The sequence below is a fragment of the Symphodus melops genome (assembly GCF_947650265.1).
Source record: "Symphodus melops genome assembly, chromosome: 12".
In the NCBI taxonomy this organism is placed as follows: domain Eukaryota; kingdom Metazoa; phylum Chordata; class Actinopteri; order Labriformes; family Labridae; genus Symphodus; species Symphodus melops.
This window is the reverse complement of record NC_136702.1, coordinates 10894822-10922626: the sequence shown is the minus strand read 5'-3', so window position 1 is coordinate 10922626 and position 27805 is coordinate 10894822. Positions and strand designations below refer to the sequence as shown.

The 27805-nt window shown below is 37.9% G+C and overlaps 3 protein-coding genes across 3 annotated transcripts; 2 read left to right on the top strand and 1 right to left on the bottom strand.

The window, feature by feature from the left end:
* Positions 1–375: 375 nt before the first annotated feature.
* cers6 (ceramide synthase 6) lies at positions 376–17092 on the top strand. The gene is made up of 11 exons (XM_079357871.1): positions 376–831; positions 1844–1949; positions 2066–2196; positions 8850–8907; positions 10771–10821; positions 10921–11013; positions 13206–13334; positions 13644–13750; positions 15144–15300; positions 15479–15502; positions 16112–17092. Exons 1-11 carry the CDS (start codon positions 662–664, stop codon positions 16286–16288), a joined length of 1203 nt encoding a protein of 400 aa, XP_079213997.1. The 5' UTR covers positions 376–661; the 3' UTR covers positions 16289–17092.
* A 1229-nt stretch (positions 17093–18321) lies between these two features.
* On the top strand, positions 18322–24407 carry nostrin (nitric oxide synthase trafficking; the record flags this gene model as incomplete). The annotated part of the gene is made up of 16 exons (XM_079357448.1): positions 18322–18417; positions 18550–18635; positions 18738–18821; positions 19733–19795; positions 19901–19982; positions 20062–20124; positions 20508–20606; positions 20715–20840; positions 21223–21321; positions 21407–21532; positions 21938–22046; positions 22201–22289; positions 22402–22527; positions 23374–23626; positions 23715–23807; positions 23899–24407. 16 exons carry the CDS (start codon positions 18322–18324, stop codon positions 24033–24035), a joined length of 1731 nt encoding a protein of 576 aa, XP_079213574.1. The 3' UTR covers positions 24036–24407.
* spc25 (SPC25 component of NDC80 kinetochore complex) lies at positions 24395–27741 on the bottom strand. The gene is made up of 7 exons (XM_079357447.1): positions 27487–27741; positions 26708–26879; positions 26226–26291; positions 25815–25961; positions 25574–25699; positions 25372–25470; positions 24395–24897 (listed from the first exon to the last, which is right to left on the bottom strand). The coding sequence occupies exons 2-7, from the start codon at positions 26856–26858 to the stop codon at positions 24773–24775; spliced, it is 714 nt and encodes a 237-aa protein (XP_079213573.1). The 5' UTR covers positions 26859–26879; positions 27487–27741; the 3' UTR covers positions 24395–24772.
* Positions 27742–27805: the final 64 nt, after the last annotated feature.

Here is a 27805-nt window from a genome sequence, read left to right as displayed (position 1 = left end):
TTAATTTATGAAATGTTTTATTAGCAAGGTCAGGCTTGCATTTACTGATATAACCTGATCTTTGCTGTCAGTAGGGGGCGCAGTTAACCCGGCATGAGGCACAGGAGCCCGTTGCCTACGTTTTGTCATAAACTGCTCTTAAATATCACTTTTTTAATATAAATATTTTACATTTGAGTTTGGCATTAATATAATGAACATGACATCTCACTTGGAAGGCAGGTTAAATGTAAAAAAAACCTAAAAACTCCAAAATAACCGCAAGAGATGCAGAGCAAACGACATAAACAAAGAAAAAACCCAAACATCCTTCAAAAAAAAAAAAATGAAAATGAAAGAAATATGAATCTGTTTGTTTACATGCGGGTGTTAAGGTGGGATGCATAAAGTGGTTTACCTTGGTTACGCCGTGGTGTCGCCGGTATAACGTGCACTGACTGTATTGTATGACATTTCAACGCACCAATCAGTCGCAGAGGAGCTGATTGAGTCTACTTCCCTACACTGGAATAGCCGAGGGGAAACGGACGGACGGAGATTTCGCACGGATATCTCATCGTCAGCCGAGTCTGCAGGCTCAGATCGCCTTTGCGAGACCTCCAGGATACAGCGGGGCCATTGATTTCTCTTCCGACCCTGTCTCAGTGCCTACAGCAGGGAGATGGCCGGTATTTTAGCGTGGTTTTGGAACGAGAGGTTCTGGCTCCCCCATAATGTAACCTGGGCAGACTTAAAAAACACAGATGAGGCTACGTTCCCGCAAGCCGAGGATCTCTATCTAGCGTGTCCTTTAGCATTCTGCATCTTTATGGTCCGGCTTGTATTCGAAAGGTGGGTTTAAAGCGCACGCAGTGATCCAGGTGGCTGTGGTTCGGCTTGTTATGTCGATGAAGTGTTCCTGTGAGTGATGCAGCACGCCGCGCTGTCCATGTTCGTCAGCCTGTTACCTAAACAATGGCATCTTATCGGGTTAGCCCACAAATCACCGGGGTTGATCATCCTTCTTTCTGCAGGCCTGCAGCATTGCTCTGTCTGTATATGATGTATCTGTCAGTGCTCTCACATTGCAGTCAAGTTGCCCTACCTGCCTAAATCCAGCTACACTTCTCCATGATCAAACTTGAATTTCTGCTTAAACAAGCTTCTTTTTCTAATCCTCTTGTTTTAACTGTGCTGCTCCAGTCATGGCATGAATGTTGATGTTAATGTTGCTGATGTGTGCATGTTTTTGATCAAGATGGTCTAAAATGCTTGTCATGTGTGTATTAAGTGTCTTGTGATTGAGGCCTTAAATCAGCCCACTGGACCCTGTAGTCATTTTCAGTGTTTGAAAAGGAAGATAAAGAACTCAGCATGTGATTAATCTATAAGGCATATATTATTGCATACATGTATTTCCTATAGTTTTGACATTATTACTTGTAAAATTGGATTGTTATAAACCTATAATTTAGACTGCTTGCAAAAATATTCAATATTAAATGGAAACATTTTTGTTCAGTTTGAGCAAGAAAACATAACGGTGAAGTGGTACAATGCCATTTGTCAAATTATCCAAAAACAATAGCCTAATTATATCACTTGTCCAAACATATCCATACCTTGTTGTCATTCTTTAAACCCAAAGTCTAATTTACTCAAGATGGCATTTGAAGTACCACTCGCGATCATAACATGTTGAAGAATAAGAATTTATTTAAAAAAGCAACTTCACATATCCAGGTAAAGAAATCTGTTACCAAGCACCTGCAAGGAATTAATGTTCTTTCTGGTGTTTGATTGGCCAGTGCCAGTAATAATGTGTCTGTAATGATTTAAGTGTTTCATGATATTTCAATTCCAGGTTTATTGCCAGACCATGTGCCATGGGCCTGAAGATCCAAGCCAACGGGCCACAGAAAGCACAGCCCAATGCTATCCTGGAGAAGGTTTTCACTGCTATTACTAAGGTGCTGCATGCGTTTGTCTTTTCTCATATTTTTAACATTTTGCTTCATCTCATGACATTTCTAACACAATGGAGCTGCTTCCGACATTTAAAGTGTTTATTTTTTCATCTTGCCAGCATCCAGATGAGAAGAGGTTGGAGGGCCTGTCCAAGCAGCTGGACTGGGACGTGAGGACCATCCAGCGCTGGTTCAGACAACGCCGAAACCAGGAGAAGCCGAGCACTCTCGCCCGATTCTGTGAAAGCATGTAAGTCAAAACAGCTACAACACCACACCATACAGCACACCTAACTCTGCTGCGAATCATTTCTCCCTGTTTTGAATAATATTTAAATAGGTGAAAGAACAAACACATGCTTTTAACTTGCCAGAGGCAGGTTATTAATCACAGGGATCATTACTACGATATTGTTGTTTGGAGTATTTGATTGTTGGTAATAAAGATTGATGTGCACAATTACAAAAACAGGTTTAGTTATGGGTGCATGGTGGAAGTAATGTGAAAGCTATTTTTTAAAGGCTATATCGGTAAAATATAATATTCATCATTAATTTATGTGCTGTAAATATTTTGGATTAGTTATTTACCATTTAGATTCAGAAATGTCCATAAACAGAGAAAATGTGCAAAATAATACTTCAAATCTTAGAGTACAATATTCAGAAGCTATTTTCTTGAAAACCCTGCAGACATCGTGTCATCGCTGAACTTCAAATACAAATTTGTAGCACTATATTTTAGATTTGAATTTAAATTGGTCCCATTGCAAAATGAATGTGAACAGGGGCCAGAATTAAGGACTGTTACACAAACAGTAATCAAAGCAAAGCTAATCTTTTTTACAGAGGAAAAAAATATACATTGTTGTTGGATGAATGTTTTTTGTGACTAATTAACAGTCCAAACCCAACTGTATTTAGTTTATAATGTTACTGACAAAATTAGAAGAAGAGAAGAAAAGACTCAAGTTTGACAAACTACCAAATACAATCTGAAAAATGACTAAAATGATCAATAAATAATTCAAATATCATCAATTATTGTCTGTCTTACAAATGAATCTATAGAATCTTTCAGTTCAAAGTGCTATTCACTTTGATGCTACTTCATGTTTGGTTAATTTCATATCATACATGGCTTATAAACACTGCAACATGAGCGCCGCTGTGTGATATTAGTCAATGAGATCTGGTGCGAACACAACAAGCCCACTCAAGACTGTAATAGAGAACTGGCTAAACTGCAGAGGAGCGTTTGCCATCAGGGAGATTGTAGTACTTAGCAGTGTGATGTTAAAGGCCAACAAGCGAGCGTGGCTGTCAGAGTAGAGTCATGTCTGACACCAGTGGAGCCAATCTGGCAGTCTGAGACACAGGAAGCCTCACATAGCCTAATCCGCCCAAGGCTGCTGTTCACTCAAGACAACACGGCTGGACAATTAGACCACTGGACCCCTGTTACAACCTTAAGAGACGAAACTGAAAAAGAAAAAAACATTTTTAAACGCAAGAATGGATTTAGTTTATGCTGAAACGATTTTCAGTAAAGCTGTCTTTTTTCTGTTTAACTATATCGAAGCTGTGATCTGCATGCAGAAAAACTGCAGACAACACTGGGCTTTGCAACAGTTTGGCCAGGTTGTCTGTGTCAGTTGCTTACGGTGCAATTCTCCAAATGGGGCCGGCTTCAGACCTTCCAGCAGCGATTGTGCTCTAATTAGGCCCTCGTGCACAGCTGTTGCAGACTGATAGCATTCTTTGTCTCCCTGTTGTCAGGACGGCTGATCTGTTGTCTATTCTTTTCATTATGCACACAGGCAGTATGTAGCAGACACATTTAGTCTGAAAATAATGAAGACTGCATGCAGTCTGTTTACCAGCTATTGTGTTTGCTTCAGTTTTTCTAAAACATGCTGCAAAAGAATTCAGTCTAAAATGTTTGAGTGTTAATTCATTAAGCAAGAAACCTCCAGGATCTGTAATTGATTATTTTTTAAATAGAAAATGAAATATTCAGCATTTTTTTTCTTGGAAAGCTTTTTCACACTCATAGCAATAATCAATGGCAAATGATGGGTTATCATGTGATGAATGGAGAACTGTTTTAAACGAGAGGTAGAAATTATTGTGTTGTGAAAATTTAATACAAGCCTCTTTTTTTTTTTTTTTAATCGCCTCATTATGAGACTGAAAGACAAATTAGGATGAGCAATTTTTGTTTGTAGTTTCACCAGAGAGTCCTTCCTCTCAGCAGCTGTTATAGCTGACTGAGGAGGGGAGCATGCTTTGATGTCCTCAATAGCTTCTGTTGTCTGATCTCATCTCCCACTGTCCGGTTTCCTCTCTGCTTTCAGTGAGAATAAAGAAATGATCATAGCTACATTAATACAATCCACACAAACATAAAGAGAGGGCATGTCTGTTGCATGTTACAAGCCATAGTTGCTATGTGTTGTGTTGTAGGATCTGTCTTATTTAACATGAGGAGTTGTGTTTAAATGGTTTAAAAGTGAGTCCTTACTCTTTATTCTTAGTCTATTTATAGCTAAGAGTTACACAGGAAGCTCTAAAATAGGCTACAACCCACTGACTTTAGGCTGAATGATTTTTATACAGTTTATGCTGCCACCATTAGCTGAGTAACATAGTGTCACACAAAGACTTGACAAGGAGAGGATGAGCATAGCCCGGTCAAAAACCACAAAATGTACCTTCCAAGAGCTTAACACAGTATATCTTATATTTTCATGCCATGCAAGTGGTTTAGACCTCAGGGAGTCACTGTGCCAGGTCAAGTTATAGTCTACCTCACAACTGTTCACAAACATCATTTCATGTTTTTGCATTTCACTTGAGTGGTGATTATAAAGGCACATTATGCAGATTTGAGAGGTTACCAGTTTTTAGCTATATACGCACATTTGTTGTACAGACATGAGAGTTTTCACTCTTCTGGTCTACTCATGAAAAACAAAGCATATACAATTATTTCCTCATATTTTCTTTTGAATTTGTTGACATATTTTGAGTGATGACCATTACATTTACACTTCAGCTAAAAAACAGGGACATTTTGTTTTTCGGGAAAATGAACACTAACACTATCGTCTGTTAATATTCGTATCACAAATCAATGCATGATCTTAAAATCTGTTTTTTTTTTTTTTTTGTAAGAGTTATTTTAGCTCAATGGAAACATTCTATTAATAACAAGTGAGACTACAAAAACTCTGATTATTGCTCTTCCTGGAAGCAATCTGAAGGTGTATGATTTTCATACCTTTCAATCAACACAACTCCCTCGATGCCGCTCTGCAGACCCCACAAAATCAATAATGAGCATGGTTGTGCTCAGCATATGCTAATAGGACAGCTGTGAGAAGAAACATTGACATCTGGTCTTATGAGAGGATTGGATAAATACAGTTTAGCTTGTTCAACACATTGAAATAACTGGTTGTTACAAAGCCTTTTCATTTAGCAATCTACTTTAAACCAAATTAGAGAAATTCACAAAGGTGGAAGGGACAGCTATTACATCCTGAAGAGCCATTAAGGTGTTATTCCTGTTTTAATAGCATACAGGGAACGTTTCAAGGCTTTTACACAACAGAATTTTGATCAAAGCTGATGCTTTATAACTAATTATTATGTTGAGCCATCTCAATGCAAACAGTCGCAACCAGCTGGTGCTCACACTCCCCACCTGGAGAAGTGACAGAGTGGAATTAAATGGGCCAGCATGACCTGCTTTTTAATATTTTCCCCAAAGCCCGGTGTGACTCTCAGAATAAAGACGGTCTCATTACTGAGCTTTGGATCAAATCAAAGTTGCCCTCCTACGAATTCTTTTCTCCCCGGGGCTATGCTTTGTCTTAACAGATACATGTGATTAAATTTGGGATCTGTAACAGTTAAAAACCCTGTCTCATTAGATTTGAATCATGAATGAATCACTTATAATCAAGCTAATGTAAAAAAGACGGCTGTTATGAGAGGCGGTTTAAGCCATATTCATAACGAATGATGCAGACAGTCATACTCACATGTACATGAACAACTACAACCCCCAAACAACACAGAATGTGATTACTTCAAGACATTAAGCACAGTGAATGTAGCATCAAGAATTTACAAAGAGAATTTAAAATTCAGGCTCAACAGAAGTCAGGAGAGTTTTCCACTTTGCTTGAGTTGAACCCAGAGATGGCAGTAGGCTTTCTGGGTCTGGCTTATATACAGTTTGCGTTCTGCAAGGTTAAGTTTCAGCTAGTATTTGTGAATGTAGTTATGAGTTTTGTTCACATGACAATGATTAATGGAAGTGTTCCTGAGCAGTGATGTCCAAACATTTTTAATTCAGAGCTGTCTGAGGGCCTAAACGTCACAGCCACCTGATAAACGTTTTTGACCTTTAACCCCTGCTTACAGAGATTTCCACAGATTCTCGGAATCTCTCAGTGATATTGTTATCCATCCATTATCTAAACCGCTTGTCCCACGAGGGGTCGACTCAGCATCATTCTGTTGTACTTTACATTTTACACAACGTCCCAACATTAAAGGAAATGGGGTTGAGCGTTATATGTTGCATTCTGTTGCACAGAAACGGACGCTCACTGTCCACACTGCATGCGCTAAATATTCAATTCTGTGCTCTGTACATTTCAGTATCGCCCCCATGCAAAGAGAATAACATCCGGTGAGGTGCTTTCTTTTCACGAGCAGCCGACTCAGATCTCAACACAGAGGTGTTTCGGTGTTGACAGAAACATTTCAATCATGGATGTGGACATTATCAATGCACCGCTATCTCCCCTTTGTAAGATGAGCTTCAAATCTCTGATGAGTGAAAAAACAAGTGTCATTGCCATGTAAGGCCCATTCTCTGTCCATTTACGCGGCCGACAGAGAGGGAAATAGAAAAGGGGCGTCAGAGTAAAAATGGCGCGGCGCTTCAGGACTGGATAGTCAGATGAATGCAGTCGCTGATGCTCATGCATCGAGTGCTGTTAAAGAGTGTGTGTGACAAAGTTTAAAACGTGGCCCTCTCATAGGCTGTTTCCTTATCTAATGTAGCAATGTCACTTATGCTTTGTCCTTGTGTCATATAATCCATATAGTAGATTAAGTTTTTCTGAAGGACAAGTTCATCATGGAAAATGGAATTCTGTAAATCAATAATTACTTCCCAGCACTAATTAGGATAAAGCGTAATTGCTGCTGCATCATGTGTAGCAAATAAACAGCAACTCAGTGATAATTAACTTAATAACATTTAAGCCTTGGTACCACATTCATTACCATCACTGAAAAAAGGTAACTCATGCTGACACAAAAACCCATCTGTGCCTGACTTAGGAATAAAGAGACTATTCACAAGCAGTTGTGAGTCATTGTGATGGTACATATATAGCAGCGATTCAACAGCACTTGAAAAAGACTCCTGCAGGCTTGACGAACCAGTTGCCATGCAACAGTCTTTGTGTGCCAGGTAGACTCGTCCATTTCATTTGGTTTTGAAATACTATGATCAAACACAAAAGGCGGTAAATGATGTCTTCCACAGGCCATGTGTTGCCATGAAAGCAATGTTCCTTTGTTCATGAAAGTATTAATAACTATCTTCAACATTCACAAGGAGCGACTTGGTCTCAGTTATGACAGTGATTTATCCTGTTTTCTTTTGTTGGTGTCATATTATGTCCTGGGGTGGTGACCGTCAAAATGTACTTGAGGTCAGTTGGAACAAAGACACAGCGCAACCTTTAAAAGTATGCTAAAATTCGCTTTACATGATGCTGTAGCACTTTTTTCACAGTCTATACTTTCCTGTTTCATTTTCAGTTTTTTTTTTCTCATATGACAGACGTCAAACAGTGTTTAATTTATTGTATGTTTTGTTTACTTTCTGGTGTATTACACTGTTTTCAGATACTGACATCTCTTTCAATATATGCTCCACGGGGAAAAAAAAAACCTTATTGCTTTCAAATTTGTGAAACGTTGTGACAACTTAATAACCAACAGAAGGGCGTCTCTCTGTCTCTCGCCCTGCAAATAAATTACCTTTTACAGCAACAGTTTCGTCTGATGCAACTTCAGAGTTTTGCTGAAAGGCAGCTTGTTATTTGGCCAGTCCTAAATCCTTCCCCTCAGTTTCTGATGGTATATAAATGCACATCTCCCTACACAGCAAAGCTTTGATCACTACTATGTCAGCTAAGGCAGTCCCTTCTTTGCCTTTAAGCTCAGACCTCATGATCACTCTCCCCTTCCCTGTGAAGTTACTTTCTATTATGTGCAGGGTTATAAAAAGACTGTCTTATTCTGTTTTCTGGAGAGTGTGAGTATAGCGGACTTCACCGATGACAAGTCAATGATTTTACTTTTTTTCAGGACTCTCGAGGGCCTTACGCACACTTAACTTTAGATAACTGATAACAGCTTTTACAGGAACCACAGTGTGACACAGTGAACTTATGAAACGGATTGTATAGACAAAGTTGCATTCATTAAGACTCGGGTGTGCTGCAGCTGTACAACTCTCAATTTGGTTTCAGTAGATCTTGCTTCTCTCTTTTTTTTTTCTAACTATCTCATTACTCAAAAATTGCAATCACATAGCCTTGGGATAAATCAGAAATGAGAAAGATAAAAAGGCTAATTAGAAATAATTGCACAGCTAAGGACTGCTGTCTTTTCTACTGACAGCTGCAAGGTAGAGACATATACATATATACTTTCCATTGTACTTAACATCCCCTCTGTTAATTGTAGATTTTGTCATGGTCATGAACCTATTACCTAAAGATAATATTCCACAAGTAATGAATGCTTTTTCCTCTATACTTTCTATTATTTACAAATTAAAATGTTTTCTTCTTTTATGTCTTTCAGGTGGAGATTTACATTCTATCTATACATATTCACATATGGGGTACGCTTCCTTAAAAAGGTAAGTTCTGCTGGCACACAAATGAGCATCAACATTAATGTTGGAGCTGCTCGTATGAATGTAAGTTTGTATGAGTCTCTTCGGACTGAATCTATTTTTTCACAGCATGTCTAGCATGAAAATCCTGTGGTTTTCTGAATATGTGTGTGCCTAGTCATGAGACTGGATAGTCAAATGAATGTTCTAGTGCTGGAGACTACATTTATAAAGCAGGATTGTTGTAGAGCATAGTACAAAATGTATTCATTAATAATGGATCTTACAAGAAGCTTTCAAGGAAAGGGAGACAAGGCTGACAAATAAAACCCATCCCAATGCTAAACAATACTTTCCATTAATTGTGCGATACATTTTAAACAAAGTATGTGGTGCTTTGAGTTATCAACACTGCATGCTACGGTACTAAAATAAGCACCTGAAGCTTAAGCTAATGTGCCTTACTTTTCCTACTGGCCTATCCATGTGACCTTTTTCCGTTAATGGTGTTTTATATAGTTTTGAGACACTGCTGGGATTGGATGGGAGTATTACCAAAATATTTTCTTTTTACAACTAGAAACACATGTTCAGGGGACCTAAACACACCAATAGTTAGCTAACACTGTGAACCAGCCATAGATTAGAGAGATGGAGGCCCTGACACTAGTTAGTTAAAATTAGGCTCAAACAAAGTGAAAAACACTTCTCCTTCCCAACACAGCTGGGCTTGAGCAGGTTACATTCTGTAAGCAAAAACAAATATTCAGTTCATTCAGCATTTTACCTTGTATATGAAGTGACAACTTTACTTCTCAGATAATGCTACAATTTAAAGTAGCTTGAGAATTATTATTATTATATCAGAATGTGCGCCCTCTGACAAAAGTTCAGGGGACATAGGTTATTTGAATCTTTAAAAGAGCTCAATGAAAACATCACCTTGTGTTAAGAAAGTTTGACATCCCAACAACACTCTAGCTCAGAGTTGTATGTATGTTAGGGTAATATGTTAGAGCTCACAGCTCTAACATATTACTGAAGTTTGTGGCTGGAATAAGTTGATAAATCAAGTTTCATACATGAATTAATTTAGATATTCCGCAGACCGTTCATTTAGATTGCAGAGTAGAACACATCTCACAAGGTTGCATGACAAAGCAGATTGTGAAAATAGTTCATTCCTTGGCAGTCCTGGCTGCAGGCTCCAGTCTCTGTGGGGTTTATTAATAAAGCAGCAGGTCTAGAGAAGAGTGCAGGAGACGTAAACTTAGTTACTGTGATGGGTCACTATTTTTGTTCATAACACATTATTTTGTTACACAGTTACCATCCCACTCACCAGCCTGATGCCATTATATCATTACTGAAATGAGGATAAATCCCCTTTGGTTTCATTTTATGTGAAAGTATGCCTCCTAACAGTGTCTCTTATAATATTCAGTCAGTATTTTAGTAACCACTCTGATTTTATTCAGAATCCATTAAGGGAATTGTTCATTTTAGAGTGGTCACATTGATATTCATGTGTCAGATCTTAAATGACAAGGAAATGCTGAGTTCCAGCTGTGTCTGTGGGAACAGCGGAGCAATAGATTGATTTTGACGTTAATGGAACAAGCTCCTTCTCGGTTTTATTGAAAGGTTTAATGCCCATAATTGCAACTATCTTATCTTTATTACATTTTCTATTCAATTACATGTATGAAACTTTTTCAGACAAAGAACAATAAAAAGTCTGACTGACTTCTAGACTGCGTTACCACAGTAGATGCTTGCTTAATTAACCTAGTTTCAGTCACACTCTTTGATATATTTTAAAATGCAGTTAAGTTGACTTGATTTCCATGGGTTCCTTTTTTAAGTTGCTCTTTCCATTTCCTGCAGACTCCATGGCTTTGGAACACTAAAGAGTGCTGGTACAACTATCCTTACCAGGTACAAGTCTTGTTCTCACACATACTCAATGAACATGGAAAAAAACTTTGATTTTACAAACTACCATTTTAACTTTGTTGGGTTTTTATATTCATGCAGCCGCTGACTGTGGACATCCATTATTACTACATACTGGAACTGTCTTTCTACCTGTCCTTGCTCTTTTCCCAATTCACAGACATCAGGAGGAAGGTAAGAATGACATGAAGGAATACCTCAATCATCTTTAATGAGAGGAATGATTGTTAAAACTACAATCAGGCAAAACCATTTGGATTAGTTTAGGACATTGTACATCTGGGTTTTTTATTACTGTCACAATGACTCAGTAATGTTTTGTCTCTGAACATTTCGCTTCCATCTTCATGGAAACTTTCTGATGTTTGTGATACAATATACAACGAAACAAGTTTACAGGTTAAAAAAAAGGATTTCTTTAAATCTTATATGTAGTTTTAGATGTTGGATATACCATCAAAGTTTGTATTTACTTCACTAGCTTTTTGTTTGATCATATGAACCTTTTTGTTTTGTACTTTACCCAGAAAAGTAATGTACTTTAATTATCTGTCTTAGTTGTATTTTCGATACTTACGATAATCACAGATTGAAGCCTAGGCCCAGTCATGTTGGGTCACTGATATCCATTCCTGCAAATTCAACTCTACTGTCTTCAAGGTGCTGCAGCTCATTAACATCACTTTTATCATTACAAACCAGAATCACTTTATATGAAGTTTCAAATGTCCCATTTACTGAGTGTTTCTTATGAACTGAGGTTTAGTAACGGCAACAAATCTTATTGGGCCAACTTCAACCCACTTTCTTTCCTTTATTTTTGGTCATCAAATTTGCTACACTTTTTGTTGATTTTGAATTCATTCGCATGCTTTGCAGCCATGACCTCACTCCTGTCTCCAGCCCATCCCCAGCTCTTCCCTTCTCCACCACACAGTACACTCACAGCAGCCTCCCATAATGCCATGCTGTGTATGCCTTCACTCTGTCATCTCTTTGTTGACTGTTGGCATGTTGTCTGTTTTTTGTTTCTCCTTTCAGTTTTTTCATGCACAGCACTACACTGAGGAGGTCCTCTGCATCCCCTGCCAATTCCAGTATGTTCTCCCCGCACACTCTTTGCCTGCTTTCATTCTGTGTCTTGCATCACCACTCCATTACTCCTCATTCTCCTCCTCTTTCTGTCACTTCGTTGGACTGTTTCTGGCTGCTTTGAGCTGAAGGACGACAGTAGATTTACTTGAGAAATGCTTCCCCATGCAACATGTCTAAGCTGTTAATCACTTCTGGACTTTTCAAAGCTTATACTTATACTCTTATACTCATACTTAAGTGAACCTCCTTTTTGCTTAGTTTTGATTTCAGGTGATAAATAGACCCTTAATTAATAACCCTTTTTGCACATGTTAATCTATGAAATATATCTAAGAGCATCCAAAATACTAAACTTAAGTTCAAATTTGTACTTCACTTAAAGATGTTTGGATTCTATGCTACTTTAAACTTTAAACCTGCAGTCCACTACATTTCAGAGTGGAATGTTGTACTTCCGCTGTTGCAAAATTCATAACAAAAGTAATCTCGAGACGCTTTACAAAAAGCAGATAAAAGACGTTACTCCTTATTCTGTTACAAAGGAGCAGGTAAAGGACTTTTGTCATCGCTATATCACAAAGACCGAACGTTAGTGCATGGTGAGTGCAAAATACTTCATCTGATCTTACACTGTATATTTCAAAGCAAGAGTTAAAGAGTTCCCAACCCAAGACATTTAAACATTTTGAAATAGCTAAATTGCATTTTCAGACAAAAACAGGATCACGTGACAAAACATCAAACATAACTACATGTACAAGGAGATTCAAATTTTTTTTCAAACGCACAATTTCAGCAGCATGCTGGGACACTGAGGGGGTACTTGTTAAGTGTGTTTGATTATCCAAGGATTACTCATTGTCACTTCCTCATCTTTTAAATAGCTTTGAAAAATCACGCTGTCACACGACGAACCGTCTGTTTTTCAAAGACACACACAATAATGATGTGCAGATTTTAACCGAGACGAAGGACATTTCAAGGTAAAAAAAAGTCAAACAATGCAGTGCTTCCTGTTCTAGTTTTGCAAACAAGCAACATTGTTACAGATTCAGTTCATGTAAGTAAGAAGAAACCTTTAAAATTGTTTTGCATCCCCACACACACACATAGCATTTAAATGTGCACACGGCAGGCATGCCTCTTCACTTGATCACTTTTTATACTGTACTAGATGCACTGCTTGATGCATTGACTTAAGTAGCCACAGGGCAGTTCTTACCGTACTCTGTTTAGTTTTTTCATGTTTCCTTGGCAACTGTGTCCTTTAGGATTTCCTGCTCATGTTCCTACATCACGTGGCAACCATCTCTCTCATCACCTTTTCCTACGTGAACAACATGGCACGAGTGGGGACCCTGGTCATGTGTCTCCATGATGCAGCTGACGTGCTGATAGAGGTGAGACAATTAAAGGCTGTTGATGGACAGATGGCTGTGCGGTGGCAGAGATGGTTGAGTGTGTGGGTGGAGCACATACTGAGCCATACATTATTATTCAAATGAAAGTGCAGTGCAGTAATCATTCGTGTCAGAATGTATTATAAAGAAAAAGCTTCTTTAACTTACCCTTTAGGGATAGGAATACGGATTGAACTGGTACCCTTAACAGTGCTAAAAAAATGAGTCTTTTAAAGCGTAAAGAAATGTTTAAAGTGTTTGTTTACAAGATTGACATTTTTAGAGTTGTTGTTTTTTTTTCCTTCAAAGGCTGCCAAAATGGCCAACTATGCCAAATGTCAGATACTGTGCAACCTCCTTTTTGCAATGTTTGCAATTCTCTTCATAAGTTCCAGGCTGGGATTTTACCCTATCTGGTGAGTCTTATTCTTTTCTCTTTGCACCATACTTTGCATAATATTAAAGGCTGGCTTAATAGGGGTAACGTTAGTTTCTCATTTGCATATAGTACAGTAACAACATTTTTTTTTTTTAAACTGCCGAGGAAATTCTAGTACCTGATTTTGGCAGACCATTCCTGAAAGTGCATGTCAGCATCATGAAGATTTCTGTTCTTTTTGATTTATTACTGAGTGAGAGGTTCAGCAACATATCTGTATTTTGTTGCTAAGTAATAGTTACTATGGATACAGCAGCGTTCATCGCTCAAAGACAGACAAACACATGGAAAAAAAAAAGATAATTATGGCTTTCACTTTTATTATTGAAAGATGTTTCACCTGATTGCTGAAACATTTAAGAGGTTTATACTCATGAGCATGCTTTATCGTGTTTGGGTGTTCCTTTTTTTCCATTTTAAATGATGTTTCTTTCATTCAGCTTTTCCATTTGTTGTCAATCCATCCTAATGGCTGCACCAGGTTTAAATATTTCATTTCATTTCTTGCAGCTTTGTTTTACCCAGACATCTAAAAGTCAAATTACAGTGGCTGGTGAATGACAATTATAGTGCGCTGTTCTGATGATATTTGCAGTCACCACAAATCCATTCTAGTCGTGTGCACTAGCACAAGTGGGCATCTTGTAGTCAGCATGAGCAGTGTTACCTTTCCCCAGTGAAGAGAGACATGGTTTAGTTTCCAAGTCAGGTAGCTGCAGTTGTCTGCTCTTCTTTTAGATACCATCCTCTGAGTCAGCCAAAAAAAATCTATTTCGGGGCATCCTGACTCAAGTTTATTGTTTCATATAGCCAGTGCTGCTTTAAAAGGAAGCGTCTTTTTAAATACAAACTGATTTTACATTTATCTGTGCAGAATTTAGAGACCACAAAGTTGTCTGCCTTTTGTTTCCACACTGTGATACAATGATCCTGCATTACATTTCAGCCCCCACCACAGACATTGTATAGTTGTCATAACTGTAAAGCTGTTGCCATGGCTTCAGTATCTGGAGGATGATTCGCAGACAGACTTTTGCAAGAATTGGCTCTGGGATAAATTTAACACTGATCCTTCATGTGATGTAAATCTAGCTTGGCTTTTTCTCTGTCAGTAATTTTAATTACTGTGAAATTTATAGCTTTACATAAATAGAACTATAAACAAAAGACTGTATTCAAGAAACATTCTTATGTTTTTGCTACAAACATATTATTAAAAGACAAAGAGCGGGACCTGGATCTCTGTCTTCTGTTTGGCCTTTTCTACCTACTTCTCAGTGCATTTAAGACAGGGGACTTTTACTTCTTATTTATTTTTCAATGAAAATTGCCTCGCTCATGATCTGCCACCTCCTTTGTTTCTACTCTAGGATTTTAAATACAACCTTGTTCGAGAGTTGGGACATTGTTGGGCCCTACCCATCCTGGTGGGTCTTCAACTTGCTTTTGATCCTGCTGCAGCTCCTTCACTCCTTCTGGTCCTACCTAATAGTGAAAACAGCATGCCGAGCCATCTCTAGAGGAAAAGTGAGTCACTGCACTCTGCGCCTTTTTAAAGTCTTTCTGAAAAAAATTCTGCAAATAATAGCTGTTCTTGCATGATAGGATGTTCTGCTGATATAACATAAATAAGTGCTTTGTAATGTTTTTAATGTACTTTTTCGTTTTTCCGTCCAATTTCCTTCCCTAACCTGCAACCTCCAAGGTGGGAAAATGGAATCCATTACATGTAAGTTGTCCCAAAGGGGAAAATAAGTCCATATTTCTTTGTGTTTCTTTAATGAGAGTCTTAGGGTGACATTTGATCCTATGAGTAAAAGCTGTTGGATTGATTACCAAAAATTGTGAAAGATTATGTCCCCCTGAGTGTAAATCACTTTAGAGATCCTTTGCCTGCAGATAATTTGCATATGTTGCTCTTGTGTAGGACATTTAAAACACACACATTGTGGAATTTAGCCTATAAATTAAAATAAATTATTCACTATTTTAAAACCTGAGGTTTTGGTACTGGTTGACTGATATTGTTGAATCTCTGCAGTTTTGGACAATTGGGAATTGCAATGAGCCTTTATCACAAAAAAAACGTAGTTGCAAGATGAAAGAGTAATGAGAGACAATCATTAGCTGGAGTCAAAAAAATTTGTTTTATCCATCTTTCAAATTTACACATACATGTACTGCATGTTGCTGTATATTGATTGTGCAGAACCCCCCCTGGATTGATACGCAAAAGCCCATTTGTAGCATCAGCACACATGGCTGCCGCAGATTAGGTCATAGATAAGAATGTGAATGAGAAAAATGTAATCTGCAACCATTCCTCGCACTTCTGCAGGTGTCTAAAGATGACCGCAGTGACATAGAGTCCAGCTCCGACGAGGACGACAACCCCCCACCCAATCAGAAACATCACAGCAGCACGACCAATGGGACCAACAAAAATCATGGGACCAACAAAAATCATGGGACTAACGGTTACCTAACAGGAGCCCTGTATCCCGAAGAACACTGACCGAACATATATCAGAACACTGGAGCCATGCTAAAGACACCATCCATATTTCTGAGTGTTTGCGTGAGTGCGTGTGTGTGTGTGTGTGTGTGCGTGTGTATATGTTTTGACATGAACATCACCTGTCAGCTACTGGAAGTTCTTGAGATTCATGTGAAAGCATTTTTTTTTTTTTTACTAATTTCTTTGCGCAATTTATTCTCTTCATCTATGTATTTGCATCAAACTGCACTCAGTGAAATATCAAAGCACTCTTATTGGTACAAACAACTCTGTTTTAGTCAATGAATGAAAGCGTTTCATTTTATAGTGTAAGCATGCTACTTTAACATATAGTAGTCTGGCATACTGGGGGTGAGTTTTTTCTTCTGTTCATGTCATTTTATGTTATTTATTTTTTATTGACGTGTTTGCAGATGGTAGTTAATTCTACTTTGATGTCAGGGTTTAAGATAAAGTCATCATCATCAACAGCTGTTTTTGTCTTTCCCCACACCATGATGAGAAATATTAGCTAAATGCTGAAAACCTGGGTTTACTTTTATGCTACACCCCCAAAGAAATGTCCAAATGTGCAAAGTTTACTCACATTTTTAAATTCATTCTCCACTCAAACTGTATATGAGATGTCAAAAACAGTATTACGTGTGCATCAGATATGGCTTCATGCTGTATTCCCCATCAAAGCATTTTGTTAAGTATTCTGTTACATTTCTGGAAGGCGTTTCATTAAAAGGTCATTTGTCCTCTTACAAGGCGGACATGAGTTTGAATTATTCAATAAAAACATGACGATTGCTCAAATGTCTTGGTATATTTAGTTTATTTACATTGTGCTAATAATGCTAATAAACATGCCGTGGTAATAATTCATAAATGTAATTAAGAAACAAAATTGGCCTATAAAGAAACATTCAGAGTTATTCTGCCGATATGTTATACTTGTATAAGGTCAGTCAAAGGCCTTTTCCACGTACAACACTTGGATGTGTTTGTTCCAAACAGCAATGGTTAGTTTTGGGATGTAATTTCTTGTTATATTCTGCCATTTGTTCTTTTAGGTTAAACCTTTTATGTCCTATTGCATTGGGCCACAACTCCCTCTTGAGAGAGCTGCATCTTTATGGGAACTCTAATGATCAAATTCAAGGACAAAAGTGAGTTAACCTAATAAAACTGACAAACAAACCTTATACTTTGATACTATGGAGCGTTAGCAAGCACATTGCTCTCTGGTTTAAGCATGGGTGTAACTAAAAACAAAACTGTGTCATGCAGCTGTCCAGGTATGGGCAAATCAGGGCAGGGCACAAACTAAAAATAAATTGGTCCAAAGATCAATCCCTGCAGAACTCATATGTTACAATTAACTGAAGCAGACCATGTGTCATTGATTGTTGTGCAGTGTTTTCTTAAATATGACTATTCATGTCAATGCATTACTTGATCAATTCAAATTTGAGAATCAGGATTTAAGAACATTATGATTAACAGTGTTAAAAGCCTTCTTTTTTTTTTTTTTTTTTTAAATCAAAGAAAATAGCACCAACAATGCTCCCACCATTAAGACTGGGTTGTATTTGTTGAATAAAATAACAAATACTAAGTCTCCCTTTAATGTTTCCTCACCACTAGTAATCTCAATTTCAGCTGCAGCGGAGCAGATGGAAAAAAGGCACAAGTTCCAAACAGTTCCCACTTGCAATTAGTTAATAATGCAGAAGATTTAGCTGCTGAAGAGCCTGATACTTACCTCACCTGTAGACAGGAAATGAATCTAGTACTTTAATGCATCAGTTATAAATTGGGGGCGGGCTTATCAGATATTGGTATCAACTTAGTTTCTTCATTTTCAGTGTTGGACATTTGACCAATACCAGATGACAAATGTAGGTATTAAAAGGTCATTGTTGTTTTGCAGACTTTCTTTGATCTTTGGCAGGCTGTTTTGCAATGCCACTTGAGTTTTTTTGTAGTCTCAAATGGAAAGTTTCTTTCAATAGTGCACGGACATACACTCAGGTGATTTCCGCATGAGTGACTATGGGAGGAGGGTGGTCAAAGTTCCAGGTCCAAAGTCAACAAACTGCCACAGTCTTAAGATGAAGGATCCTATCAGCACCTGCTCTGTGAGTATGTTTTTTCTAAAAGCACTGAGGTAGAAAATCAGATTGAATATGTTCTTTATTTTAATATTAAGACTGTCACAGACACTGTATGGTTTGAACTGTACTTCATAAGACCTCATGCTTTGTCTTCAGTATAACGAACTTTATCAAAATGTGAAACGATTTTCAAAATCTGGGGAGTACTTCTGCAAAGAACTCATGACCGTTTTCCAGCAAAGGTAGGCTCCATACAGTCACAGCCTTCAGAATGCATTTTAAAGGCGACACGAGTTATTGCTTGACTTAGTTATTGTCTCTCGCCACATCATGTTCATTTTTAGGGCTGAGCTGGAACTTACATATGCCAAAGGACTACAAAAACTTGCAGGCAAGCTCATAAGGACCTCCAAAGAAATGTCGAATAAGTAAGAGTAAGCTTATGTTTTTAGTACCTTTATCTTTTATCCGTTTTGCGTATAAACGGGGGTGCGTCCGAACACAAGAGCCTACACAAGCTGTCAGTTCCTACTATTCAGTAACTGTGCGCAGTATGCAGATATTTGTGCTTTCTTCGTTTGATTCATTCAGTCTGGAAATTGCGTCGTTTGCTTTAACCGAACCAGCCGCATCTATAGGCTACTCGTTTTGGTTTTTTCTTTTTTTTTAAAAAAGGGTTTTTTTTAGCTTTATTCAGAGTAATGCACATATACAGTGAGGCAAAACAAAAACTAAATCACAAAAGTAAAAGAAAAACATTAAAATAGCATAGGCTACAGTACAAACAGGAAATAAAGTAATGGGCCTACAGTATACTAAGTAAGATAAAGCAATAAAGACGCTTACATATTATGGAAATAGAGGGGGAAAGGTTTTATAATAAGGCAGAAATTTGTTACATTTTTTTTGTTTACAAAAGGAGCAATTTTAGAAGGGGCTTTAATTCTAGAATTAAAATTGATTAAATTAATCCATGCTCGTTTGTTTTGGGTTTGGAGGTGCACAAGAAGTGGCGTTTTACGTTTAATTTCGGAGAGTTTTATAGGTGGTAAAATACAATTCATTTCCTGAAAGCATGCATGCGATCCATGTTGTATCGCCTATAACCAGGAAGATAGTATCCACGTCGTAGACCCAAAAACTGCCTACTGAATTCCCACGAGAGTTCACACTGCATATTCATCTATTCCTGTGGACAAACTGCCAAAGTAGCACACAGAAATAGTGATAACAAGGGAAGTAACATGAACACAGCAGGTTAGACTTGATGTAAACATTGGCAGTTGTTAGACTCGTAAGTCAACAGCTCTAACCTTTTCATGCTGGCTCCCCCTCTCAGTTCCACCTACAGTGCCTGGTGTCATGTGTCAGATGAGATGTACTCAAGAGCTGACGCCCACAGGTAGTTCTAAACCTCAGTTCAACAGACCTGCATGTTCATACATTAAGTTCATATATTAAACAAATGTTTAGAATGCAAACTAAATATGGTGTGTCCTCATTTCAGATCATTAGGAAATGCATTTCAGCAGGAAGCAATTCTGGAAATACGACAAGTCCTAGACGAGCAGAATAAGAGGAAGAGGCCTGTATGAAACGTTAGACATGTTGTTTTGTAAATGCGGTTAAAATCTCAATGTGTCGCTAACATTTTCTGCACTTTGATAGCTCGACAACGCCATTGAGAGAAATGGGAAACTTGTTACTGCTAATTGGAGTGAGCAACTCAAGGTAAAGAATGACAATTTTTTAACGAAGTTCACTGATAAGTTAGCTGATACAATAGTTGAATTTCCCTCGGGATCAATGAAGTATCTATGGAGTCACTGGATGTGCTAGTATTGTCCAAAATTATCGGCTGGCGATTAATCAGTCAGGCTCTAACACTTATAGCAGCTTTTACAGGGGATAAATTAAGATGTTAAACTGAAATACACAGAAAATATTTAAAAACGTCTGATAAAATGTCATCATTAATTCAGAGGGCAGTGTTCAGCTTATGAACTGACGCCTTGGCAAAGTGAGATGCTGGTTACTCACAGATTACATTTTAGATTTTGTTCCACTAGTAATACATTCATGTGGAATCCTGCTTGTCCTCTTTTTTTAATCAGATGAAGAAGAAATTGTTTGGACTAACAAGAGAACACGAGGCTCTGTTCAACTTTGTCGAGAACAACAAACACATTTGCACTGAAAAAGAAAAGCAAAAGGTATAATCAATCAAGTACTTGCTTGTTACCACTACATTATTTCCTGAGTGAATTCTGAAAAAGCTGCCAATCCATTAATATTTTTTACCCTCCATGTTTGACTTACAGATGCTGAACAGGCTGACAAAGTCAGCAGAGATGCAGGCACGGGTAGATGAAGAGTACTTTAATACCAACATGGAGGGTCATCAAATGAGACTGAAGTGGGAAAACACGTTAAAAAACTGCTACCAGGTGTGGGGAAAAAAAAACATTTTCTAATTTACAGAGCCGGTCCTCTTATCCAGAAAGGTTTTTTGTGAGTGGACAGGTCTTTACTCAAGTACACCTCATTTATGATAAGAGTTGAACCATTGTGCTTTTGGTTGATGAAAATGATCCATTGAGGCGATCTAACACTGAATTCACTTTTGGAGCACCAATTGACTTCATTCCATCATGTGAATTCTCGAACTTTATTCATGCTATTTTGTGAAATGCAGTTATTAGTTTGCTGCTTGATCAAACCCGTGATCTTTTGGTTCCTGTATGAACGTTAGCGCTTGCATTTGAAAAGGCAGGGAACTCAGCATTAAAGGTCTTGCGCAACATTACATTCTAGTTCTGTTTTTCACAGATCATACAGGAGCTGGAGAAACAGCGAATTGAAGTCCTCTGCAACATTTTGAAAAGATACAACCTCAACATGTCCAGCTTTGGGCAGACCCTCAGTCACGTAAGATATTCTGACTTCTTGTACACTCATATCTATGATTTCACTAAATGTCATGAACATAAATATACACTTCTACCCATTTTAGGGACAGAGACAGATCGAACACGCAGTCCAAAGGGTGGACGTGGATAAAGACATACAAACCCTGGTGGAGGAAAACAACATCACAGATGTGGATAGCAAAGCAGAGTTTTTGATGGCGGATTATTTTGTAAGTCTGCATTTTATTCTATTTGCTCAGGGAGTGTTTCATTTTGGAGGGAAGCCTGTCTGCAGGCCACAGACTCGCTCGATGAGTCATCCATTCAAAGACATACACAGTCATCTCTGCAAGGGGTTTCTGTTTGATGGGGGAGTTCAAGCCACATACACAAAGATGTTCTTGTCATTTTTGTGACGGGGTGTGAAATGAAGGCCGCTTTGTTTAGTGTGCTTTGGTCTATGTTTATTGTCTTACAACTCTTAAACTATCAGTTCTGCTTTGAAGATCTGACTGGATTTAATGGCTCCTGAATGTACATTATGTATGGCCTTGTGGCTTATGTGCATCAATGGTAGATTTTAACAGAGATCACCATAGTTACTGATGTTTATCGATGGTGTCTGTTTAAATCAGGAAGAGGACAGCAAATCCCTGATGGATAAAGACAGAAGAAAAGAGGCCATCAAACTCAAACTCCGACGCCTGGAGGACAGTATCAGAAAAACACAGAAAGACCGTGAAGGCAAGTTCAAGGATTTCTCCTCTATGAATAACAAGGCGTTAATAGAACACTACATAATATGAAAAAGGCAACACAAAAATACCAATTGGTAGAACTGTTTCATAATTGATCCAAGGTTATTAAAGTTGGTCACCTTCGACATTTTTCTTTGCAGGAATTGAAAAACTGATAAAAACATACGCTGAAAATCCGTCTTTTTCAAACCAAAAGAACCTTGAGGACACAGAGCAGCAGCTGGACGAGGTAAACAGAGAGTACAGAGTGAAGTGGGTAGATGATGTTCTGTACAAATGGATATCTATGTGGAACTGAGTATAAATTCAATCACTTTGGCGTTCTCTCTCGTTTCCTTTAGAGTACTCTAAAACTGGATCTCCTGGAGGCCACACGCTACAAACTCTCTTTATCGCTGTGTGTATTAGAAGGGACGCCCAGGTCCTTTCACCACTTTAAAGACAGCATAATGAAATGGAAAGATAAGGTACGATTGTTTGCTATCTCTAGGACATGAGGTATGTGCTGAAGCAGTGTCACTGATTTGAGTTGACAAAACAGAAAAGCCTCAAGAAGAAAAATAGTATGAAGGCATGTTTCATTGACGTTTGTATCCAAAGCATTAAAAAAAATACACTGATTACAACCAGAGCAGGAAACAGTATTGGTTATACCAATATTGTTAAAGCTAATTTTTTTTCTGTATAAAAATGTTACGTGTAAAGATATCAGAGGTGTAAGTCAGGATTTATGGGGTCTCGCACGGTTATAACCAACACTTCTAGTCAGATGATGCCAGGTATCTTACATCACCAGTACTTGACATAACATAGATAATATAATAGAATTATCTTCTGGGATTTTAAGACTTAATATTATTTGCCATCTGTTCCAAATAAAAATCTGCATTGTTATGGCTCCTCTATAAGGCATTTATTATGCGACTGACAAGGCGCTGGCTTTAAATGTCATACGATGTATACAGGTAAATATATCAAAAAGCATACACCTGTAAAAAAGCTTTTTCACCTCAAAGGGCTTTACATCATTAAGTTACAACAGGCATGAGTTCTTAGAGGTCAAAAATCATATTACCGCATCTATTTGGGCATCTACCACCACAGATGCTAACTCATTTGTTGTTTGTGGAAGCACTTATTTGGGTTTTTGATGTTGGTATAATCTTACCTCGACATTTAAAGGTTTCTCTAATGACATTTAGTCATTTATTTTTTCCATCATAAAATCTTTACATGTCCTGCTCAGAAAAAGAAAAAAGAAACCGTTTAGTATTTTGTGATTTTTTTAAAATGACAAACTTGTTCTGTTTTAGGACTGTGAGCACAGCGTCGTTCAACTGTCTCGCCCAGTCAAACTCAGGAGGACGCCGTTCAGATCCAGACAGTCACTGAGAGCGTCGATCATTTACAAAGGACCTGCTCAGTTTGTGACACAACAGTCAGCAGAGGCTTCACCAAGTGCCACAGTGCAAGACACCTCTACACCGCTGACACATGAACCTGCAGCTGTGGAGTATGACAGCCCTGTTAACGGAGCCCTTCCCCACACTGATGACAAAGAACAAGGTAATACATGCCCAAACAATTTATTTCAATCATGACAATAGGAAGTTTGTCTTGAAGCAAAAAAAGGACACATGTCAACATTTCACAGGTCAAATACTTCCAGAGATGGTCAGTTTAGGAAAATGCAAGGCCCTGTATGATTTCACATCTGAACACGACGATGAACTGGCTCTAAAAGAAGGTAAGCGGTGACTACACGGTGGATTATCTAAGACAGTAGAGGTTCAATTACCAATCCCATGAAACAATGTTTATTTTTAATTGTTTCACAGAAGATCTACTGGACATTTATGGAAAGGACGAGAATGGCTGGTGGTTTGGCAAACTAAACGGGAAGACTGGATATTTCCCATCGACGTATGTTGAAGAGCTGCCTATATTGAGCAGCATCAAATCCTCTGACGCCTGATTGAGCTGACTGGTCCACTACAAAAATATCTCACTCAGGATCAAAAGGCCCAGTTTCTTCAGGAAAACGTCAATGGAAGAAACTGCAGACCTTATACGGAAGAAATACTAAAATGTTTTACTGATGAATGACATGTTTTACTCTTCCTCTGCTAACATACTGAACTAAATCACTGCACAGTCTAAGGTTATTTTGGATTCGTAATGCACGTTCATTTTTACACCCAAATCGCTTTCAATCATTATTTATTCCTCATTGTGTACAGACCAACTCGAGTGAGTATTTTTTTAAATATGTATCCTAATATTTCAATTTGATTTACACATGTCAAAATGTAGTCAAGGACAATAAACCTGGAGTATTTTTCACAAATCCCTTCATGAGTTCTGAAGTGAATAACAAATGAGAACTATTACCTTTATGATGAATGACTGGTTGCTTCATTTATTGCTCATCTAGTTCACTTTTATACATTTTTACAAATAATAAAAGAAAGTCATCATGTTGCTATTCCCACCCAAAAAAAAACATGCCCCCCTAACCAAGCTTCAGAGTTCAAAGTTAAATAAGAGGTTTTCCATATAATTCAAGACAAGACTGCTCCAAAAAACAAGACGTGTAAATATATTTAACTAACACAGGTATTAATGAAGTTTAAAAAGTCCAGATTTTGCGATTGAGCAAATAAGCAGTTAAAACTTGCCTGCTTCGCTTTTTATCATCTCAACCTTCCACTCTTAGCACCGTGCCAGAGCAATAAACGCCTTCCTGATGTTTGCCAGGAATGCAGGTAAGTTATTGGTCTCCTGAAGCCGACTCTCCAAGACTGACAAACCCTCGAGGGCAGGGTCACTCGACACAACTGTAGAAAATAAAAACGCAGTTAAATATCAAAGTTAAACATCCTAGAACCCTTGATAGCTGATGTTGCAAAGTAAAATTAATACAGCTGTTATGAAATATCATGAAACAAATCCCCAAGAAAACATCGAAAGAAGTATTTCAATCTGGTCACAAATGTTAGTTATGCTGAATATTGAGGAAAAACTGTTTCCAAGACATGTCATTCAAACAGATACTGAGGACTCTTAGTTTTGGATTACTATACATTTAAAAGTGACTATCTACAATATCAGGACAATGTATATCATTATTAAAAATGATGACTCTGTAAAGCAATACTTTAAATAGTATTAGCACTACAATACAAGCTCGATGGCACAAGGAAAGGCAACGTACTTGAGACTAGGATCAGCTCATAGTTGGTCTCAACATTTGTAACAATAAAAAGAATAGCATCATATTTTACATAGTTGATAGAAGACATAGAACTTACTCTGGTAGGATCCGTCTGCTTGAATCCCCATTGTTACAACATAGGCGCTGTCCTGATCTGAAGGGTTGATATTCCGGAAAACAAACTGCAACTTTTCCCCTTTATGGGTAAGATGAACATGTTTGGTCAATGTTGAGTGCATGTTTACACAGTCAGGACTTTCCTCAGACAAACTGCTACCGCCAAACTTTGTTCAGCTTACCTTTAACCAATTGGGATTTGCCAAGGATCGTTCGTATCTCCATGCCCAAATGTTCCTGAAAGACCAGTCTGGCTTTCCCCAGATTCTTCAGTCTGTCTTTGTTTGCTTTATTTTGTGACTCGATTACTGAAAATAGAAAACAAAGGAGAGGGGTCAAAATAAAAAACGGCATGCTACATTCGAGCATAAAGTTACATTATCTACCGTACACCACTAAAGTCTTTTTTACATATTAACTTACGCTCTTTTCTCTTGGCTTGCTCTTCTTTAAGTTTCTCTATCTTCTGGATAAGGTCGTCTTTATGCATCTCCTTTTGCTGAATCTCTGAGATCACTTCAGTAATGGCATGTTGTTTCTCTCTCAGTGCTGCATTTTTATGATCCAAGTCTGGCGAGGAAATTCTCACATCAATCAAAGTATGCTTTAATGAAAACAACAAAAGGTATTGACCTGCACAATGACCTTTTGTTCAAAGGGGTTTTAATGTATGTTAGAGAACTCAATTATTCAGCCAATTTAAAAAAAAACAAAAAAACGATTTTAACACTGGAACAAAAACATACAGACCAAATTACAGCAGACTCCAGTAACTATCAAACAATCCTTCAAACATAAAAACACAGGGCTGCAGCTGAGTTTATGTCAACTCACCTTTTTTAAATGTCTGTATTGTCTCAAACAACATCTCATCGTCCTTGCATTTCTTCGACCACGTATCTTTACCGAAGGGAAAAACATCAAAGCTCATAATAAATGCAATAGTCTCAAAAATGTAGTGCCTGACCCCTACCCCAAATATTCTTGCAGAGTTATACGTTGTGTCGTATAAGACTGCAAATGCACCCGAGTTTTAAGATACATGTTTTTTTGTTTTATGGTCTAACCAAAAAACTCATTCAAGTTTTCATAAAGGGCCTATGCTATCTGGAAACTCTACAGGTATTAATACACTGAATATTATTATTAATGCTTCATATCAATCTAGAACAGAGCTGTGTGCATATCAGATGGGTGTTTAAAAGAAATCAAATTAATAGTGTTTTAAACAATTTCCTTCATGGATTGTTTAGCAACATGTATTACCGGTAGTTAAAGTACTTGTTTTCAAGGCAACAGGTGTATCCCAAACATACCAAGTGCAGACTTCACAAACTGTCGATGAGACTGGCACAGCTCTGTCGTTGTATCAATTATCTCCCCATATGTTTTGAGCTGTTTGTTGTGGATCTCCTCCATTGCACTGGTGAATCTGTGACTCATGTTTGGATCAGTGATAGACATCATGGCGTTTGGATGTCAGACAATCTGTGATAAAAACAACAGACAGAACATACATGTTACCCTGTATCATATGTATATCAACACTGTAAATATATTTCCTTTGTTAAATCATTTAAATGGAACTGGCTTTCATATGACATAGGTTGAAAGAAAAAAAAGGTGATTTAAAAAAGCTAATGGAAATGTTAATAGATATTTATCTGCAAGTTTATCTAATACGTGTCAAGATGACCTGAATGCGTCCCCATGACAACTACAAGCGGACATTTCTTTATTACGCACAAGATTGTGTGACGCAGAACGTTAGGCCCCGCCCCCGATTGACACATCAACAGAGCCCATGAAGTCCGTGCAAAATTACCTTCTAAAATGTACTTTGTGATTCTACTGTCAACACACCTACATACACGCTCATGTGTGTGGCAGAGGAGCTACTCGATAACACTTGACGGCTTAGGTGGATGCAATCATTTCCAACTAGCAACAGTTACAGCTAACACAAACACCAGCTGAGAAACATTAAGTTACCTCACCGTAACTTTGCATTGATAACGTTGAAATAATAACAGTTTAACGCGTTACAATACACGTTGTATTAGTTTGGTCGTCTAAAAGTGGACGATATACTCACGTTTCAACGTGGAGCCTTTCGGTAAACTCGTTTTGTTTTGCGTACTGAACCAGCCGTTATTTTCAAAAATCCGCGGTTTACATACAGAGAGAGGGCGGGGACTGAGCACCGGAAGTGACATTGTCACAGTTCTCGTTCTGCTAAAAGAAACAGTGACCGGTAAATAAAAGTTAAATGTATGTGTTTTCTAATTCATAATTAAAAATAAAACAATATTTGTTTTCTCGCGAAAATTCAAGTGCGACCAAGGGCGCTTTCTCCTTTTTCCCTATGATGCAGATAGTGTGCCTTTTATACTATGTTCTATACTGCCACCTTG